This window comes from Pongo abelii, chromosome 6 (assembly GCF_028885655.2).
Source record: "Pongo abelii isolate AG06213 chromosome 6, NHGRI_mPonAbe1-v2.0_pri, whole genome shotgun sequence".
NCBI classification, from domain to species: domain Eukaryota; kingdom Metazoa; phylum Chordata; class Mammalia; order Primates; family Hominidae; genus Pongo; species Pongo abelii.
In genome coordinates, this window is record NC_071991.2 from 118109857 (window position 1) to 118131240 (window position 21384).

General features: G+C 36.7%; 1 protein-coding gene across 1 annotated transcript in view; it reads right to left on the minus strand.

The window, feature by feature from the left end:
* The window catches only part of TSPAN12 (tetraspanin 12), a 68994-nt gene that overhangs the window by 39669 nt on the left and 7941 nt on the right, over positions 1–21384 (minus strand). Inside the window, 2 exon segments of the mRNA NM_001134021.1 lie at positions 10190–10325; positions 11444–11526. Of these exon segments, the coding sequence (NP_001127493.1) occupies positions 10190–10325; positions 11444–11526 (219 nt within the window).

Below are 21384 nucleotides of genomic sequence, written 5' to 3' on the forward strand. Positions count from 1 at the left end.
TCCCCATCACATCTCAGCTCAAACACTTCCTCAGGTCCCTTTGTTAAATGTTCTTAATAGAAGACAAAGATTGTTCCTTAGTGTTTTTTCTTTGTTTTTTTTTTTTTTCTTTTTTACAGTACCTTTAAAAACACAGAGAGAACTTATGGAATGAAAACATTTTCATAATAAAAGGTAAAAAAACCTTAATTGTCTCATTAGAAGTTCTTAGTCTGTGCTTCAACTCAGCTGTGCAAGCCCTACACAGAATGTGAAACTGTAAAATATTTTAAACGCTTGTTTACTGGAAAAGACACTGCAATGATTCATATTTTACTTAATTAGAAATTATTTTTAAGTTGCTATCATCTAATAAAATTGTTATTTTATTAACTCTTTAGAATTGTATTAATATTCTTCTTAAAGATAATGTTTCTAAAATGTCATTATTTTAAGGAAATTTGTTGTTTCTAAAGTTTAAAGTTTTATAATTAAAATAACGGCTATATAAAGAAAATTCAGGAATAACCACTTATTTTAGAATAATTTAAATGCACTGCTTAACAGAAATACAAAGTGATACAACTACAGTGTTAATACATTTTAAATACAATTTAAATTATTGTTTCTGTCATCTAAGCTGAGAAGATTTATCTTAGCCTTAGCATGTAACCTGAGCCTATCACCTTTTCTCTGAAAAAGGGAAAAGATACACGGATTACAATTCTAAAAATGTGAGTTTTTAAAATTTATATAGTTTCAAGAAAAAGCTTACTTTAATTCATAATCTTATTTCGCCAACAACTTCATTAGACATTGCACATAAAGCAAATACTAACCATGATTTTTTTTTTCTAAATATTCCATCTAAAAGCTGCTTTCCTCACTGGCTTAAATGACTTAATTCTCTCATCTTTTACAAACGTTATCTACCCTCTTGTTTTAACTCTCTTTACATTTAGGATACTGTTTCCTGAGTCATCTCCTTTTAAATGAATGTTTTCTGGTTTATGTTTGCCAAAGGAAGTTAGTAGAGAGACATGTGGAAGTAAATGAGAAAGTGAAAACACTGCACAATTGCTGAATTCACCTCAAGGAAGCATTCGCTGAATTGGTGACCAGTATTCACAGGTGGAATGAACATTTCAATAGCATGTGCTGCCAGAAAAATACCTGACTTTGAACTTTGCACAAACTCAGGACAGTCACCAAATCAATGGATATAGAAATATTTGGCTTATATTTAACTAAAATTATCTCAAATGTATATATCTAAAAACAACCTATAATAAGGTTTAAAATGCTTACTGTGACATAGTGCACCATACAAAAACTTGAATCATTCATATTTCAAACCCTGAAGAAAGACAAAGGTCCAATGAACAGCCAAAATCCTGTCATAAAGACCCAACACTAAGGCCATGAATATTACACAGTTGTCCTGGCCCCTGTCTCTGACACAACATTTACTTTTGAAGACATCAGCTGACATACTTTCCTGGGGCATCAGAAGCCATAAAATACTTACAAGTAAATTTAACTGAGGAGTTAAAAGATTGATATGCTGAAAATTATAAAATACTGATGAAAGAAATTGAAGATGACACAAATAAATAGAAAGATATCCCATGTTCATGGATTAGAAGAATTAGTATTGTTAAAATGTCCATACTATTCAAAGTGACCTACAAATTCAATGCAATCCCAATCAAAACTCCAATGTCATTTTTTTACAGACACAGGAAAAAAATCCTAAAATTCCTATGGTACTACAAATTCCCCAAATAGCCAAAGTAACCTTGAGCAAAAACAACAAAGCTGCAGGCATCACACTACCTGATTTCAAAATATATTATGAAGTTATAGTAATCAAAACAGCATGGTATTAGCCTAAAAACAGACATATCAACCAATGGAAAAGGACAAAAAGCCCAGAAAGAAGTAAACTGACACATTTACAGCCAATTGATTTTTTGACAAAGATGCCAATAACACATAATGGGAAATGGAAAGTATCTTCAATAAAGGGGAACAACTGGATATCCATATGCAGAAGAATAAAATTACTCTTATTTCACAGCATAAGCAAAAAAACAACAAAAATGTTTTAAAGATTTAAATGTAAGACCTGAAACTGTAAAACCAGTAGAAGACAATGCATGAGAAGAGCTCCAGGACACTGATCTGAGCAATGAATTTTTTAATATGACCCCAAAGTCACAGACAGAAAAAAAGCAGAAATAGATACATGAGAAAATATTAAACTACCAAGCTTCTGCATAGCAAAAGAAACAATTAGAAGAGTGAAACCCATGGATTAGGAGAAAATATTTGCAAACCATGTATCTGTTAAGGGACTAATATCCAAAACATATAAGGGACTCAAACAACTCAATAGCAAGAAAGTAAATAACCCAATTAAAAAATTAGCAAAGGACCTGAACAGACATTTCTTAAAAGATGATATGCAAATACCCAACAGAAGACAAACAGATGAAAAAAAAATGCTCAACATCACTGTTAGGAAAACACAAATTCAAACCACAATGAAATATCAACTCGTAGCTCTTAGAATGTTTACTATCAAAAAGACAAAAGATAACAAATGTTGGCAAGGCTGTGGGGGAAAAAAATCCTGGTACACTGTTTGAGTAAATACAAATTAGTACAGTCATTATGGAGAGCATTATGGAGGTTTTCAAAAAATTATAAATTGAATTACCATATGATCCAGCAATCTCACTTCTGAGTGTACATCCAAACGAAATGAATAGGAATGCCAAAGAGATATCTGTATTCTCATGTTCATTCCAGCATTATTCACAATAGTCAAGACATAAAAGCAACCTAAGTGTCCATCAACAGATGAATGGATAAAGAAAATGTAGTCCATATATACAACAGAATACTATACAGCCCTAAAAAACACAAGGCAATTCTGTTACTTGTGGTAACATGGATAAACCTGGAGGACATTATGTTAAGTGAAATAAGCCAGCACAGAAAGATATCACATGATCTTAGTTATATGTGGAACCTAAAAAGTGTTGATCTCAGAGGAATAGAGAGCAGAATTGTGGTTACTAGAGGCTGGTAAGGTGAAGAGGAGGAGGGTGAAAGGATGATTAATGGGTACAAAGTTTCAGTTAGATAGGAGGAATAACTCATAGTGACCTATTGCATAGCATGGTGACTACAGAATGATGTATTAGTTGTATATTTAATAATGATAAGTTGTATATTTCAAAATTGCTAATATAGTAAACTTTAAATGTTCTCACCTCAAAAAATAAGTGGGTGCAGTAGATATGTTAATTAGCTTCATCTAAGAATCCCATCACGTATACATACATCATTGAAACATCAAATTGTACCCCATAAATATATACAATTATTACTTGACAATTACAAATAAAAATTTTTAAATTATAACTTCTAAAGAATTCTAGCTAACAAGTCAAAGTACATGTATTGAGTAGATATGTTTCTATTATATAAAAAAGTATAAATGCTGAATAATTTTTCATTTCCTGATATCAAGCAATACAAACATTACCATCATGCAATGCTTTATCCGTAATTCTACCTCAGCAAGGTTTAGTGATTTCAGCCACCTTCCTCCAGTCCCTAAGTCTTACTTAGTTCATACCCTTATCCATGGCTTCTGGGGATGATAATGTAATCACTAACAGGGCTTTCTATTGTCTCCCGCTTAAATGTGAATTATCATTTCATCACAAGCTGGAAACACCCACTGGTTCTTTACAGCCCAAAGAATAACGTCTAACTTTTTGATGAAGACCTTCACAATTGGACTTAACTTCATTTTCTTCTCACTGTGCACCAACACCACAGCCACACTGACTTTCTAAATTTTGCCTAAGCTTGCCCTGTCCCTTCACTCCTCAGTGTTTATACACACTCTTCATGTTGCTGTAAATCTCCTTCCTTCCTCATCTCCACTGGGAAACCCTTATGTATTTTCAACATTCAGTTCAAATAAAGACTCTCCTGTGAAACATTCTGGAAATCTCCATTTGCTCCTGATTCTGGGTTCCCACAGCAATTATTTATAAATTTAATATTATATTTTGCTTTGTGATTTTCTTTCTATTCACCCCTTTCATCTTTGTTCTCTCAAGTATCTATCACAGATGGGTACCCAATACACAATTAAGGAGGGCAAAAGGAAAAGAAAGAGGAGTGAGAGGTGAGGAGGGTAAAAAGGAAAGGACAAACTGCTTGATTGTTTGACAAGATAAGCAAAAATGATAACTACAGAAATTTTAAAGTTCATTTTGTAATAAGCATACCAAAAGACCATATTTTTAGAAATTAAATGACTACCGAATGCCTTGGAGTAATAAATGAAGCATAGTTAAAGTCTCCTAGAAACAATGCCAGTAATTAGTTAAATGCCTTATAACAGTACTGCGGTGTAGTGAAACATGCATGGTCTTTGAGCACAGGCTGCATTTGAATGCTAACAACAACTACCAGCTGTGTATCTTTGGGGATTCTACTTTTCCTCATTTGTAAAATTAGTCTAATAGAGTTGCTGTGAGTATATTTTGAGAAAACAAAGGTAAAATATTGGGCAGATACTGAACATATGGTAAATGATATGATGAATCTTCATTTAGAAATAAAGTTTAGGCTATCAACCAAAAATATAAACAAAATAATAAAGACATACAACTTCATAGATTAATTTTAACTTAAGGATTTATGACTGGCTATATAATTATAAAATTCATGTCTATGTAAGAGAAGGCCTTAAACAGAGACTCTTTAGAAAGTCAATTACTACTTAAATATATTCTGATTTGCATTATGATTTTAAACAACAAACAAACAAAAAACAAGGGGAAATTTCTCCAAGGCCATTAAAATTTCATTTGATTTCCACTAAGGAAAGCATTCAGATCTGGTTCAATCACTCTATATTTAAAGAAAGTTTTAAAAGTGCAAGCACACCATCAATAGTTATATTCAAAGTCTCTGGAAAAATAAAATTGAAAAAAAGCACTTCTCCTTTAAAAATGATTCATTTGTATTAAATACGTAAGGTACGTCCAACTTAATTTCTGACAAGCGCTTGACTACTTGTGGTTTGCTAGCAGTTGAGCATATATTTGCATCGCATCCTGACAAATGATGATCTCCTGATGGTGACATTCAGCTGTTGTCAACATCATAAACATGTCTGTTCAATCTGTTTACATTCCCCCTGAGCTGGCACTACTTTCCTAATGCCTATGTTAATAGCAAGGTAGAACTGCAATAACAAATGAATTTCATTTTGTCTACAGCTAAAGCCTTGGGAAGTACCCATCTAAGGCTTAAAACCAATTTCAATTTAGCTTCAATTTCTCTTTTAAAGGGAGAAGGAATTTCTACTACTGAAATTACTGTGAAAGGCATGGCATATTCCAGTTTCTTTTCTTAGTCATTTTTGGCTTGTTTTCCCATTATAATTAGAATTTAATTATTCTTAAACTCCTCATATAAATACATAAAAATTTCTGTTCTATGACAGTTTCACACTTACTAAGAACAAATCTAATGAGTACATTTGCCAGATAAAGCAAACAAAAATACATATGTCCATTTAAATTTAAATTTAAATGAATAATGTTTTAGTGTATGTATATTCTAAACATTGCATGGGACATACTTATACTAAAACATTATTCATTGTTTATCTGAAATCAAATTTAACTGGGCATCTTGTATTTTATTTGGGAACCTTAAATTAGGGTGCTTTAACAACTTACATCTATAAATCTATCATTCAAAAGAAGGATGAAATTCACGACCAAGGTTTCTCAGAAATGTTTTCCAATAGGTGGCCTCTTAGCTTGTAGAAGTTTTCTGTTGCTTTTTGATGAGGGCTGCGGGGAGGTTGGTTATAAAGACCTGTTTTGAGGGAGGCTCATTTACTTTTTCTTGATCAGTCTGTTGAATAATGGCATTTTTACTTTTGCTTGGACAGCACAACAGCCCAGTTGCCAGCTCTTTTTTTTAATATATATAATCATTCAAGAGATATGGCAGCTCTCGGAGATACCAATTGTCTTTTGAAAAATAGCTTTCTCACACTAATCTGTTTTACAGGTCTTAAAAGTAAAACAAGACTTTGAATACAGGGAAATGGACAAGTTGGATGAATGCATTCTGCTTGTTTAAATATTTACATCCAAAATAAAAGTAAGAAACTTCCTTAAAAAATTGTTTTTAATTAGGATAAAACGCTAAAGGGCACACAAAAAATACTGTAAGTTACTTTGCAAATATTTGCCAAAGACCTTACATCATGTCACATTCTGCACTATTTTACCGCCCACCCCCCCATGAGCCATTCCCCTTGTAATCTAACCTTTTCTAACAGCCAAATTCCTCTGTTAAAATCTCACTCTCATCACTGCCTTCCAGGCAACATCTTTAATCTGATGTGCTGGTCGTTCCTACTTTCACTATTCTAATTTACTGTCTGTTATTCAATGATTTAATAAACACTTATTAAAGCAATGAGCAAGGTGAATGGTTCATATTACTAAGGTTGTTTGTAGTCTGGTAGTCTGGGCTGATTATTAAAAAGAAAAGGAAGTTTATAATAAGGGAAATACACTAGGCTTCAAAAGTTGGGAAAAGTCTATTAGAGACATCAGTAAAGGCCCAGTGAGAATGGGCTTTGCAATCATGAACGCCGAGGTCTGAATCCAATCCCACCCTTATTGCTGAATGACTTGTGGCATATTACTGACCTCTCTGAACCTCATTTAATAATTACCTACCTCAGATAATTGTCATCAGGTTTAAAATGAAATGTTTTATACATTACAGGACACATTTGCAAACACTTAGGAAAAAAATCAGCTATTATAGAGTAAAATGGCAAAATTGTTACAAATATTGGAACTAGACTTCCATGGCCTGAATATTAGATCCTCTCTTTACTAGCTGTGTAGACTTACACAACTCACTTAATCTTTCTATGCCTCATTTCCTCATCTATATTAAGTGAATAATAAGGGTAATTCAAAGTTTTAGTCCAATTTTATACTCAGCAGAGAGGATAAAATTGAGTAACTCATGTACAAGAACTCTTCATTTAAAAAAAATTCAGGTAAAACTCTACAGTGTCTGGCACTGTAAGTACTCAAGAAATGTTAACTACTTCAATTATCATCAGTGTCATAATTATTATTTAAAGAGGTAGCATTTCAGATAAGTCTTCATGGGCTAGTAATATCTAAATGAAAGTACTGAGAAGAAATTTCTGGCTAAGAAGACAGCAAGAATAAACGTAGAGAAGAACGGAGCAAGAAAGTTTGTTCAGGGGTCAGAAAATACAGAACCAGAGAATAATGAAGTAGATAAAAAAGCAAAAAATGGCAGATGAAGGCTCGATTGTAGAAGGGCTTGGTGCACATTTGAGGTGTTGGTACATACTTCATTACCCAATAGGGAGTCTCTGCACCTGTCTGAGCAGGAAGTTAGGAAAGCCTGAACTTGGGCATCCCAGAGGAGGATAGAAAAGAGAGGACAACTTCCCATGACTGTAGAATCTGAACTGAGAGGAGTAGGCAGCTATTTAGAGGAGGGGGGTGTGAGGAGGAAGCCAGAGAGGAAATTGCCTGAGAAACAGACCAGATGCAAATTGGTTGTGAGTGATAGATACATGGGAGTTGAGACTACAGATCATTCTTCAGCAAGAAGGAAGCTGTGTTAGGTGTAGACAGAGTAAGGACTAGAAACCTGCCATGAGACGAGAGGCACCCCAAAGGGAATGGAGAAGGAACAGCCAAAGGCAATCAACAGGAAGGAGGAACCAAGATGTAGATGTCACCTAGGGACATATGGAACAGCAATGCATAAAAAGATGCTTTGTAAAAAAGAGTACATCCAAGAAGCAAAGTAGGGATGGAAAAAGGCAAAATCAATCTATCCTCATCATCTTCCCAGAGGGTGGCACTGAACCCTTCGGGCTGAGCTCAGAGTTCTTCCTCTCTGGCCTCAATAGCACCCAGTGCAAACCCTATTAGAGGTCTTATCTCATAAAGACAGGTCTGATCGCAAAAATTGGTGGTATACATGATCAGTAAGTATTTGGAGAATGAATGAATGAGTAAATAGTGGCCTTTAGAACCTCAGTCATCCCTGCCACTTTTGCATTATAATGCTCTTTCCAGTATTACAAACCAGACTCTCATTCATAAGTCCAAGATTTGCTCTAATTCAAGTAGCAGGCCACATTACTTTGTTGTTTGTCAATTTGCATTACTAGCATTTAAGCAGCCTAAGGGAATGCAAAAAGAGTTTTCAAAATGTGTTTCCAAAGCCTTTGTGGTTCCATGAAATACCTGACCCTACTTGCCCCGCCTCCTATCCAGCATCCCACTGCATAGGGACTGTGCAGAGTAAAAGTCGGGAGGAGGCAGGAAATGGCAGTCAGACCTTAATTGGTTATGCAAGAGAGACATCATTATAAGACTGCGTTTTAAAAAAGAATTCTGAGACTCTTTACTTAAAGCTTGAAATATGTTATACTCTACTCAAATTATAGAAGGTTCATGTAAAGTAAGTCCTTTTGTTTATGTTTAAATTATTGCCCAAATATCTAAAATTGCAAAATAAGATCCCAAACTTCCACCATTCTCCCTTTCACTGTATACCTATATGAAAAGAAATAAAGCAGTAGGCATATTTCCCCATCTCTGAGTGTGGTTTATTTTATTCATTCATTTATTTATTTATTTTGTGAGATGGAGTCTCGCTCTGTCACCCAGGCTGGAGTGCAGTGGCGTGATCTCGGCTCACTGCAACCTCCGCCTCCTTGGTTCACACCATTCTCCTGCCTCAGCCTCCCGAGTAGCTGGGACTACAGGCGCCCGCCAACACGCCCGGCTAATTTTTTTGTATTTTTAGTAGAGACGGGGTTTCACCGTGTTAACCAGGATGGTCTCAATCTCTTGACCTCGTGATCCGCCCACCTCGGCCTCCCAAAGTGCTGGGATTATAGGCGTGAGCCACCGTGCCCGGCCTGAGTGTGGTTTATTTTCTATAGCATTTTGTGTTTTTCAATATTCAACCTAAACAGTTACCCTCCAAGAAGCTAAGTAATACATTAACACAGGTTATACTGTGAAATTCAAAGCTTTAGTTCAACTTCACACTAAGATTCTGTTTTAATTGACTTGGCATGGGAGCCAGTCAAGCACGAGTGTGTGGGAGCTGGCTCCTGGAGCCGATTTGTACTCAGCTGTCCCCAGCTCCACATTCAGTGATTTCATGTTGGTAACTTAAAATTGACCATGCTGGGAGAATTTACCCCACGGAAATCCCCAAATGCTACAAATCTGAGCTTTTTTTCTGCCCAGTGATCCAGCTTACCAGCACACCACTCAAATTGTTTAAGTTCTTTAAATGAAATTAATGCACAGCCAGGGCTGAGACCTACTACAAAAAAAGCATATACTCAATGAATTAGTTTTTCGGCCTTATATGTCTGCAACTATATGTTAGTAATCTCATTACCCGGTGCCACTAGTATATATTTTGCACATTAAGTGCTCTTCTAAAAATATCTATATAAACAGTATTTTAATCAACTCAATTTTTTAATGTTAAAAATGTTTGCCTGTTTTTGAATTTAAAGACTAGTCACGGAATTTGAATGGTGAAACTAATTTAAAAAGTACCTAGTGCAACTCTCAGAGTTAAAAAAAAAATCTAAGATTATAGAAACTGAGACTCGCTTATGTTCTCTAAACCATATAAAGGCAGTGACAGGACTATTACCTACGTCTGCAACCTCACAACCTGAATTTCCACATGAGCTTACAGGGTGGATCTGTTTAAAAATAGAAGAGAAAGAAACAGTTCCTTTATGGCTTCTCAGTTCCAGTCCCAAGGGGCCCTTTTGAGTGCTAATAACTACAAGGACACTAGAAAGAACTCATACTTTCAAATGAAAATGTCAACACATAGCTGGAGTGAAATAATTAAATTGCTTATATATATTTCCATACCTCATCGGGTACAGCAAATATGTGTATTCAAATAATCTCTTGTGAAACGAAAGCTTCCCTTCTTACAGGATGTTGTTACTGCTATCACTGCTCCCTAATCTTGTGAACTGATTAAAAAACAATACATTACTGGTTAATCTTTTTAACTATAATAAAGAGAAAATACAACATCATACCCATGCAAGAAGCAACAGATTTCTTTTCACCGTTCCACAATATCCTAACATCCCCACAATGATAAGGAAACAGCAAACAGCAATCATGACCGGATGAACCACAGGAAAGTAAGTCAAAATGACTGCTTCCTCTACCCTGAAAGAAGAAAAATAATGTATTAGAAAGAAAATATAATCAAAATGCACCCAAGACATAGCAGAAGACACAACTGTGATTTGTGTTAATAATTCTTTCAATCATGATGCCTCAAAACTAGTGACTGTATTGTTATTTTCAAAATCACTGTGCTATTGTTTTTATGTTTATTTGCTCGGTTGCTTTATTTTTGGTTTTGCAGTGTTTGTTTTTTTTAATACAAGTGGTAGCTTTCCTACCCCAACTCATTTAATATATAATATACAGGACCTTGATAAAAGGTCCATCTATTATTATCTCCGAAGCCTTAGCCTAAGTAAATCACATGGGAGCCTTTGCTATTTCCCAGCTGGGAGGAATCTCCTTCCTCTTCTCTAATCTTTGACCCCATGTGCACTACGTTTCTTCTCCCTGACAATTGATCCTCCCCCAAAATGTAAAAGACTGCTATGCAAAGGCAAATCAATCTACATTTAAAGAAAGGAATAGGTAGAAATGATTTTTGCTAGAGCAGGATGAAAAATTCATTAACCGAAACCAGTATTAATGATAAAAATTAACCATTATTAAGCTAAGTTCCCCTGTGTTAAGGACTTGAAAAAAATGGTTTTCATTTAATCCTTACCACAATTCAGATGTCATATATTATAATACAATCTCCATTCAGAGATGACGGAGTAAAAAGTAATTTGTCCCCTGTGATGTTAGTAGATTAACCCTTGAAATTTGAGAAAAAAAATCATTGTGGTATATGGTTTTCATTAACCCAAGAATATGAAGGTAAGAGGAAGCTGACGGTAATTTTCTTACGGAAAAGTAACTATGCTGGTTCTTTACACGCACCTATGACATGGCTGACACACAATCAGGAGGACAGGCAACTGCTATTACCATACCCAGAAATGTCTGTATAAACATGCTGCCACCTGATCCCCTGCTAGGACCAGAGGCACACCTTAAGGAGAATTCTGGAGGATGCAAGTGCCTGTGACAAAGGTTGCTATGGGCAGGAAAAACTTTTCCAAAAGATCAAGGAAGAGCACTACCATATAAACAGCTGAGGGCAAAGTTACTTAAAATCAGCAAGAAAGAATTCAATCAATAATTATAAAGTATACCTCGTTTCTGCAGTTAAAGTGAGAACATTATTTAGGTAGTCCCTCATCCAAGCAGAAACTGCCAACACACTGATGGACATTAACTGGGGAAAAAAAAGTACAAACTCGTTACCAAAGATTTACGTAACATTCACTGCAGGATTAATAATAGGAAAATTAAGGATTTTGTTTCATAATGCCTTTCCCAATTACCATTTGCTACATCTTGAAATTTACTATTACTATAAATAACTGCCATTCCATTTTGTAATCATGTCGTAGGCACCAAATGGAATACCACCCAAATGGGATACAGAAAACAAAACTATTAAGTGGCTGATCCCCGGTTCAGGACAGAAACTGCACAAGATAAGGAGGCCACAGAACAAATAAATTATCAAACATATAAGATGTGTCTACAACACATTGTCATTCTTAAAGGCAAGGAAGTAATTAAATACTATTACTGAACAATTAAATATTGTCAAAAAAAGTCACAGGAGTTAATTTAAAACGACTTCTATTGGCTAAAATTCAAATAATTTAAGCATTAAAATGACAGTAATAGTAATAACATTAAATGTAATCCTTTGATTCATAAAGCGCTAAAGTATATAAACTCATACTAACACATATATGTGCTGAAGTATATAAACTCATAATGAACAAAATTCTCTGGTCTTTGTAGAAAGTTGAATACTCAACTCATTATTCAGAAAACTGACAAGAATCTATCATTTCTATTTATCCTACTTTTCCTGTACAAACTAAAGGAAGAACCAAGGACTTGATTAAACTTTTTATGGAAGAATTTCTGTAATATTTGCAGGAAGCATTCCAGAGCATCACCATTTAACAACCTTTTCTCAAATAATGGATCTCTAGAAAAAAGATCCTCAATGGCTGCAATTTTATCAGGTCATTGGTTCTCAATCCTGTCTGTACATTTGAATCATTTAAGACTCAAAAAAATTACTGAACACAGGTTTATCCTGGACTAATTCTAGGGAGTACAGCTTGGGCATCAGAAATGTGTAGCAGCTTCACAGATTCTAACAGGTAGACAGGGCTGAGAACCACTGCATTAAATGAAACGCTGGTGGGAAGTCAGAATGGAGAGAGTAGGCTGATGATCCAGACCACACTGGTCATTCCTAGTGTCACAAAAAGAGACATTTACACATAATGTGTCTCCCAACATGGTACGGTCAGAAGCACACAGAAATTCCTATGAAGTATTTTCACCAGAAGGTCAAACTTGAATCAAATCAATCCTCCCGCCCTATCAGTCAATAAAAAAATACATGAAATAGATTTAAACACGTTAAATGCCACCACGGGAAGCAATTAGCAAAATCAAGCATATGAGAAATTTTACGGAACAAATGACCTGCTTTCTTGAATTGAAAAAAAAAAAAAAAAAAAACTGGCAAGTTAAAACAAAAAGGAGAGAAGGAGAAACTCTCTAGTGTAGATTAAAATAGATTTAAGAGATTACCCAATGCAATACATTGACCTGGTTTGGATCCCTATTCAAACAAATCAACCACATAGAAACATTTATGATACAACTGAGGAAAGTTTAACCCTGAATGAATGTTTGGAAATATTAAGAAACTACTTTGATTATTTTAGGTGTGAGAATAGATTAAGTTTATTTTTTTAAAGGTCTTTATTTTCTAGACTTATATACTGAAGTAATTTTAAACAAAATATATTGATATCTATATTTGTAAGAAAAAAACAAAACATAATGATGACTGGGTTATGGTTTAATAATTAATCATGACCGGTAGAAGTTAGGTGTGAAGTAGAGAAGGGCATGTTGATAATTGTTGAAACTGGGTAATGAATAATTGGGGATTAATTATACTGTGTTTTTCTACTTTGGTATATGTTTTAAATTTTTTCATTATTAAGAAGAAGTCTTCCTGGGAAGCTTTCCTAAAACCTGCATATTATTAACCCCTAAGTTCTGAATGTCTTTCCTATTTTGATGGAAATCTTTTTGAAAGGTGTATTTATCTTCTTAAGTACAATGTAGTGAAATTCGACTTACCCTGATTTTTAATAATTTCTGGCATCTTAATGAACATCACTTACCATTACGTGCTACAGCTTTAGCTTTAAATGCTGATATAATGAATATATAGAAGGTAGAAATGAGTCTGAGCTAACTCAACTGGTGGCCATGAAACGTGCTTTCTGCATGAAAGCTCCAAGGTAAACAGACTGTGTAGCGCTCTACAGCTTTGAACAGTAAATTATGGCTATCTGCTTGGAAAATCAGCTAGTGAATTCACACTTCCATCATTCATTACAAATATTTACCCAACAATTACTATGTGCCTTGGACTGGGCAAGATTCAGAGACTGACAATAAATAAGAGAAATAAGATCCAGGCCTTCTTGGAACCTCTTGGGGAACACAGGCAATAATTATACAAAGAAGACAATTACAAACTGTTTAAAAAAAAAAAAAAAGTGCCATGAAGCACAGAAAAGGGAAATACCCTGTTGAAGGTCTCTCAGATCCTGAGTGGTAGAGCTGGGACTCAAATTCAAGCTGTTGGGCTTCGAAGAGCCAGGGTTAGTCACTGTCTCCCAAGTTTAGAAATAGGCATGGCATGTTTCACAGAGGGTGAAAACACTACCCTACACAGCATGTAGAATTCCTTTTTAGAAAGATGCGCAATGGGTCTCCTGTAGAAGTCAGGTTCAGTCTAAATGTCTGAACTACTTTCTTTGGTGAATGGGAGCTCAGTGGTTCTTAACCTGTAAATACAAATGTATTTTGATATAATTAATTTCCTTTGTGAGCCAATACATTTTGTTTTGTGGATTAAAATACAGATTAATAGTAATATTATATTAATTATATTAATCTTTTATGGAAGAATTTCTGCTAATATTTGTAGGACGCATTCTAGAGCATCACCATTTAACAACCCTTTCTGAAATAATGGATCTGAAATAAAATACAGATTAACAGTAATTAATTACTATTAATTAAGTAATTAATAGTAATTACTATTAATATTACTATTAATCTGTATTTTAATCCACATATTAGAATACAGTTGAATATTCTGAAAATTATAAGACTGTCAAAGGCGTCAATGGCCTACAAGTTAGGTTAAGAACCCTGGGACCACATTCAAGAGTAGAATTAGGCCAGTTATTATTATTCTCATGTCTGTTAGAAGTGAACAGATTGTAAACCTCATAAAAGTTACAAGTGAGTCAGTCGCAGTGACTTAGCCATGTTTCTAGCTTCTTTTGGTGCATTAACATCTGTTCTGCATACATATGCCAGACACATCCTGCTCTGGAGAACCAAAAAATGTGCCTGAGTCACCTTGCCTTGGCCTGCTGCCTCCCTTGTTGCTTGTTCCATCCTCAAGAGGAGATGTTCTCCCAGGGGTGCACTTTTCAAATACAAACCATGCAATCCAGAATCCACACTCCTAAGTACCTCCCTTATGGGGCTCTCTCACTTAGGGGCCACTACACACCTGCCCTAATTACCCCAAGGCCAATTGTTCAAACTGGCCAATCCTAAACCCACTTAACTGCCTCACCTATACCTTCCCATAGAAACCATGGTATAAGCACTTGCCCACAGTTCCCATCTCTCTTTCTGCCTTGTGACTGATCCTAGTGTTTCCCCTCTTGGCCCTCCATAATGAGATGTGTACTCCATGTCTTGGGATTTATGGTTATAATAAACTATCTTCTCAATGGCAGCCATCTCCTGGTCTGTTGGCCTCAGCATACCTAATTGACAGCAGAACATATTAAAACACACAGAGCTAGCAGAAGACTGTTGGCTCTTTGAAGAAATCTGTGGGCACGTGTTCTCCCTCTACTTGGCTATATGTGGGTCCTTAAAACCTTGTAAGTATCGCCAGGACAGAAAAGTCTATTAATATGGTGTATTAGTCCATTCTCACACTGTTATAAATACCTGAAACTGGGTAATCTATGAAGAAAAGAGGTTTAGTTGGCTCATGGTTCCTCAGGCTGTACAGGAAACATGGCTGGGGAGGCCTCAGGAAATTTTTAATCATGGTGGGAGGGGAAGCAGGCACATCTTACATGGCCAGAGCAGGAGAAAGAGAGAGCAGAGGAAAGTGCTACACATTTTCAAACAACCAGACCTCATGAGAACTCACTCACTACCAGAAGAACAGCAAGGGGAAAGTCCGTCCCCATGATCCAATCACCTCCCACCAGGTCACTTCCACAGCACTGGGGATCACAATTCGACATGAGATTTTGGTGGGGACACAAATCCAAACCATATCATTCAACCCCTGGCCCCTCCCAAATCTCATGTCCTTTTCACATTCCAAAATACAATCATGCCTTCCCAACAGTCCCCCAAAGTCTGACTTGATTCCAGCATTAACTCAAAAGTCTACAGTCCAAAGTCCCACTTGAGACAAGTCAAGTCCCTTCTGCCTATGAGACCGTAAAATCAAAATCAGCTAGTTACTTCCAATATACAATGGAGGTACAGGCATTCACTAAATATTACCATTCCAAAAGGAAGAAACTGGCCAAAACAAAGGGGCTACAGGCCCCATGCAAGTCCCAAACCCAGCAGGGCAGTCATCAAATCTTAAAGCTCCAAAATAATCTCCTTTAAAGCCATGTCTCACATCCAGGCAAAACTGATGCAAGGGGTGGGCCCCCAGGGCCTTGGGCAGCTCTATCCCTGTGGTTCCGCAGGGTACAGTCCCTGTGGTTGCTTTCTTTCACAGGTTGCCATTGAGTGCCTGCAGCTTCTCCAGGCACACAATGCAAGTTGTCAGTGGGTCTATCATTCTGTGGTCTGCAGGAGAGTGGCCCTCTTCTCACTGCTCCACTAGGCAGTGCCTTAGTGGGGACTCTGTGTGGGGGCTCAAACCCCACATTTCCCTTCTGCACTGCTCTAGTAGAGATTCTCCATGAGGGCTCTGTCCCTGCAGCAGACTTTTGCCTGGATATCCAGGCATTTGCATACATCCTCTGAAATTGAGTCAGAGGCTCCCAAGCCTTAACTGTTGCCCTCTGTGCACCCACAGGCTTAACACCACATGGAAGCTGCCTAGGCTAATGGCTTGCACCTTCTGGAGCAGTGGCCTGAGATGTACCTGAGCCCCTTTAAGCTACAGCTGGAGCTGAAGCAGCTGGATCATAGGGAGTAGTGTCCCAAGGTTCTGCAGGGCAGCAGGGCCCTGGGCCCAGTCCATGAAACCATTCTTTCCTCCTAGGCCTTTGGGCCTGTGATGGGAGGGTCTGGTGTGAAGGTCTCTGAAATGCCTTTGAGGCATTTTCCTCATTGTCTTGAGTATTAATATTCAGCTCCCCTTTGCTTATGCAAATTTCTGCAGCCAGTTTGAATTCCTTTCTGGAAAATTAGTTTATCTTTTCTACCACATGGTCAGGCTGCAAATTTTATAAACTTTTATGATCTGCTTTCCTTCTAAATATAAGTTCCAGTTTTAGAACATCTCTTTACTTACATACATGACCATACACTTTTAGAAGCAACCAGACCAAATCTTAAACACTTTGCTGCTTAGAAATTTGTTCTGCCAGATTACCCTAAATCATCACTCTCAAGTTCAAAGTTCCACAGATACCTAAAGCAGGGGCACAATGCCACAAGTCTCTTTGCTAAAGCATAGCAAGAGTGACCTTTATTCCAGTTCTCAATAAGTTCCTCATCTTCATCTCAGACCACATCAGTCTGGACTTCATTTGTCAATATTACTATCAGCATTTTTATCATGACAATTTAACTAGTCTCTAGAAAGTTCCAAACTTTCCCTCATCTTTCTGTCTTCTGAGCCCTTCAAACTGTTCAAATTTCTGCCTGTTACTGAGTTACAAAGTCACTTTCACGTATTCAGGTATGTTTATAGCAATGCTCCACTCCTGATACCAATTTTTCTGTATTAGCCCATTCTAGCACTGCCATAAAGTAATACCCGAAACTAGGTAATTTATAAAGAGCAGAGGTTTAATTGGCTTATGGTTCCACAGGATGTACAGGAAGCATGGCTGGGGAGGCCTCAGGAAACTTTCAAACATGGTGGAAGGGGAAGCAGGCACATCTTACCTGGCCAGAGGAGGAGTGAGAGAGAGAAGGGGGAGGTGCTACACACTTTTAAACAACCAGATCTCTTGAGAACTCACTCTCTACCATGAGAACAGCAAGGGGGAAATCCATCCCCATGATCCAATCACCTCACACCAGGCCTCTCATCCAACATTCAACATGAGATTTGGGCAGGGACACAAATCCAAACCATATCATGTGGTATTTTATTTCATTATCTAAAATTATTTTACAGTTATAAAAAACTCCTCTATTTATCACCCTTCAAAGTAATGACTGCTGTTGGTTTCTCTATTCTATACTGGCTTTACAGGCTGTTTAGCCAGTTTTCAATAACATAGGTTTTAGTCGTGTCAACACATTATTTCGTTCTTCATAGTGTACAATTCATTATCAGTGTAGTTACTACACATAGTTCTTCCATTTTTAACAAAAAAAAGTGTATATCTTTTAAATGGTGTATTCCAAGACATTTCTTATATGGCAGGATGATTAAAAGCCTGGGCTTTGAAGTCATTCTTTCATTCAAAAATCACATATTGGTCACCCACTCTTTGCCAGGCACTGTGCTATGTGTTAGGGATACACTGATGAACAGTAACAGACACTGCCTCTGTGGTGCAATTAACTAAGTGAAGAGGACACAGGTTAATCAACTCATCCGAGATATAAATATGTAACTGAGAACTGTAACATGCGCTGAGAAGACATAGTACAAGTTTCTGTACAAATTCCTTTTGGAGGGCCTGACCCATTCCACGGGGTCAAAGGAACTTCTCTAAGAGAGCTAAGATCTAAAGGATAATTATCAAGTTACTCAGGAAGAGGAGGGTTGAAAATAACCTTCTGGTCAGAAAGAACAAAGGCCCCACGAGGGAAGGCAACATGACATGGTAAGCAAAATTGGCACATGGTGAGAAGGAAAAAGCAGGCAGGGGTGAGACTGCATGGAGTCTTGGAAGCCATTTCAAGGTATATCGGCTTCACCATCATGACAATGAGAAGCCACTGAATTTTGAATTTCAGCTAGGAATTCTAGCTCTACTGCCTTTTAGCTATATGACATTCAGCTTGATCTTTCCTATGCTTCAGTTTTCTCACCTCTAAAATGATATAAAAATAAGTCCTACTTCATAGAAGATCTACATGACAAAAAAAAAAAAAAACAGAGTGAGACTCTCATATACATTACTTATAATTACTGCAAGTCACTTTAGACTTAAAGGTTTTCTCTTAATCTTTCTCAGTCAGTCTGAAAGATTAGACTACTCCTAAATCAATTCAGAAATGGAATCTTCAGCTGTTTGAAGGTCTACCAGATGGACAAGAGAGGAAGCTCTGGGGTTGATCATACTATCACGGTCAATTTCAACATCTCTAACACTAAACTTATCTCCATTCCTCCAACACCTGCATGTCCCTCCCACTGTTTTTCCTGTAAATGGTATAATCAATCCTTCAATCATGACTTGCCAGAGAGGCTGAACCTCTCCCTTTTTCTCAGCTCTATATCTAATTAGTCTCAAGTCCTTCAAATTGATCTGGCAAGGCGTTGGGTGAATTCCTCCCCCTTTTCTGCCACGACTGGCTAGTTCAGGCCTTCATCCTCTTTTGCTATCCAATTATAATTACTTTATAATAGAACTCTTCAGCTCACAGATTTCACCTCCAATTCACCCTTCGGTTACTTTTATAGAACATAGGTCAAGTTCTTCAGCTTATAGCTACCCTTTATAGTTCTTCTTCAACTACTATTTATTTTGTCTTCCCTCAACTCCCTCTGAGAGAACAAAGTTTAAACTCTTGAGCAGGGCACACCAGGCCCTCTTCAGCTACCCCTTAAACTTTTTCTTAAACCATGCTTCCTGCCAGCTGTTTCCTACATATATTCTATATATGGAAAACAACAAAACTGCTTGCACATCTCCAAAATGCACCATGCACACCTCCCAGTGCCTATACATCTTCACTCCTGCAGTGCCTTCTGCCTGGAATACCATCCTGCCCCAGCTTTCCTGTTCTCATGTGCTAAGCAACATCTACTTCTCCTTCAAGGCCAGCCTGAACATCAACTAGAGTGTAAAGATTCTCTCCCAACTCCCGCCTTACCTACAGATCTTTTCCCTCTTCATGCTCTTTGCACAGACCCCATAAAGCAGTTATCCTATTGTTCTTGTTTCTGTCCATCCATCTCATCCCAGTAGAGGGCACAGAACATGGCTTATCTCCCCATCACACAGAAAAGTATCAGGTTCGGTAGTGGTGCCTAATATATGTTAGGTGAGTGAATGAGAAAATAATTAAATTAAAGGGAGATGGTTTCATCCTGCTAGATAAGCTGTTAGAGATTTTTAAACAAATTAGAAGATGTTTTAATAAGAACTGAGCTTTCTATCACTGGAAGTTTTCCAGTAGAAAGATGGTTTCTGAAAAACAAAGTCAAAGATTTATATATCAGATTAGAAGGTGGCTAAAGTGTTCTCAAAAGTACTTTAAACTAAAACTTTGCATTATACTCTGTCCCAATGTTTTTTTCACAGGAGTATACCCAAACATTGCAGCTGTGCACAGAACATTAGTCAAAAAAATAATAACACCAAGCCTTATTCTATAGTAAACAAGCAACCCTGGGAATAAAACGGCTTTTTCTCAAGGAATTGATTCCAGCAACATTAAATGTCTGAGAACAGTTTCATCCTCAACAAGTGAGGCTTTACTCACTGGGCTTGAGAAAATGATAACAATAAAAACAAATATAGTGCATGCCTATAGCAAGAAACTGAACTAAAACGAGACTAGGTCAACTCAATAACTAAACCTGATATTAAACCTAGAAGCACAACTTATGTGAGGAATTCAGGACTCCTTGCTAAACATGTTATTTTCTGCTAATTTTCCAAATTAACTATGAAAATAATCCTTCAAATGCCACTCACATTGGCTAAATTATTAGGAACATTATAGTTATCATATGTAGCTAGGCTTTATAGCTCCTTTTGTTTTCTCCAGTATTGCAACATGTTACTTGAAGCTCAAGGAGATATTTTAAAACTAAACAAAGTGTTACTTGATAGAAATACATTTAATATACTATTTGGCAGGACATTTGTCACAGTGTCTCTTGCAAAATACTTAGAAAATGCTAGCTTTCAACAAATATTTAGAAACATAAAATTTGCAGTGTTGAGGACATGGTCTGCTTTTGCTTGCATCTAATTCTATAAAAACAAGTCTTGAATCAAGTTGTTTTCTGAATCAGAATTGTATGTGTATGCGCATTTCCTAAGTGTATTATGAAATGTGTACCTATAATTTCCATAAAATAGCAAGGTCACAGTCAAGAAACAGTCTTTTCTGTCTTTCAACTGTCTGCCATCTGTAACATATAGTCCCACATAAGATGACAGTGACACAAATAGTTTCTGTTCAAGGATGACAGCTGTCTAAAACCACATACCTAAACTTTTCATGTCAAACCTGTTAGCAAAGAGAGGAACATAAAAGAGACCTGAATCTTAGTTACAGCTTTGTCTGTAATCGACAAATAATTCAAACTTTCATAATTTTTATTGGCTAATCTTGAAAATGGAAAAATTGGACCAGAAGCTTTCCTTCTTTTAAAAAAGGATTTAAATTTTTTTGGTGTTTTTTTCTGTCTCCTAGGCATGATCATAGCTCATTGCACCTGGAACTCCTGGGCTCAATTGATCCTCCTGCCTTGGTCTCCCAAGTGCTGAGGTTACAGGCATGAGCCACCATACTTAGCCTTTAAATTGCTATTTGTTAAAATGTAAAAGTAAGATCTATCTAGCCTTGATTATTTGGAGGCTGGTCACACGAGGTGAGTCACATA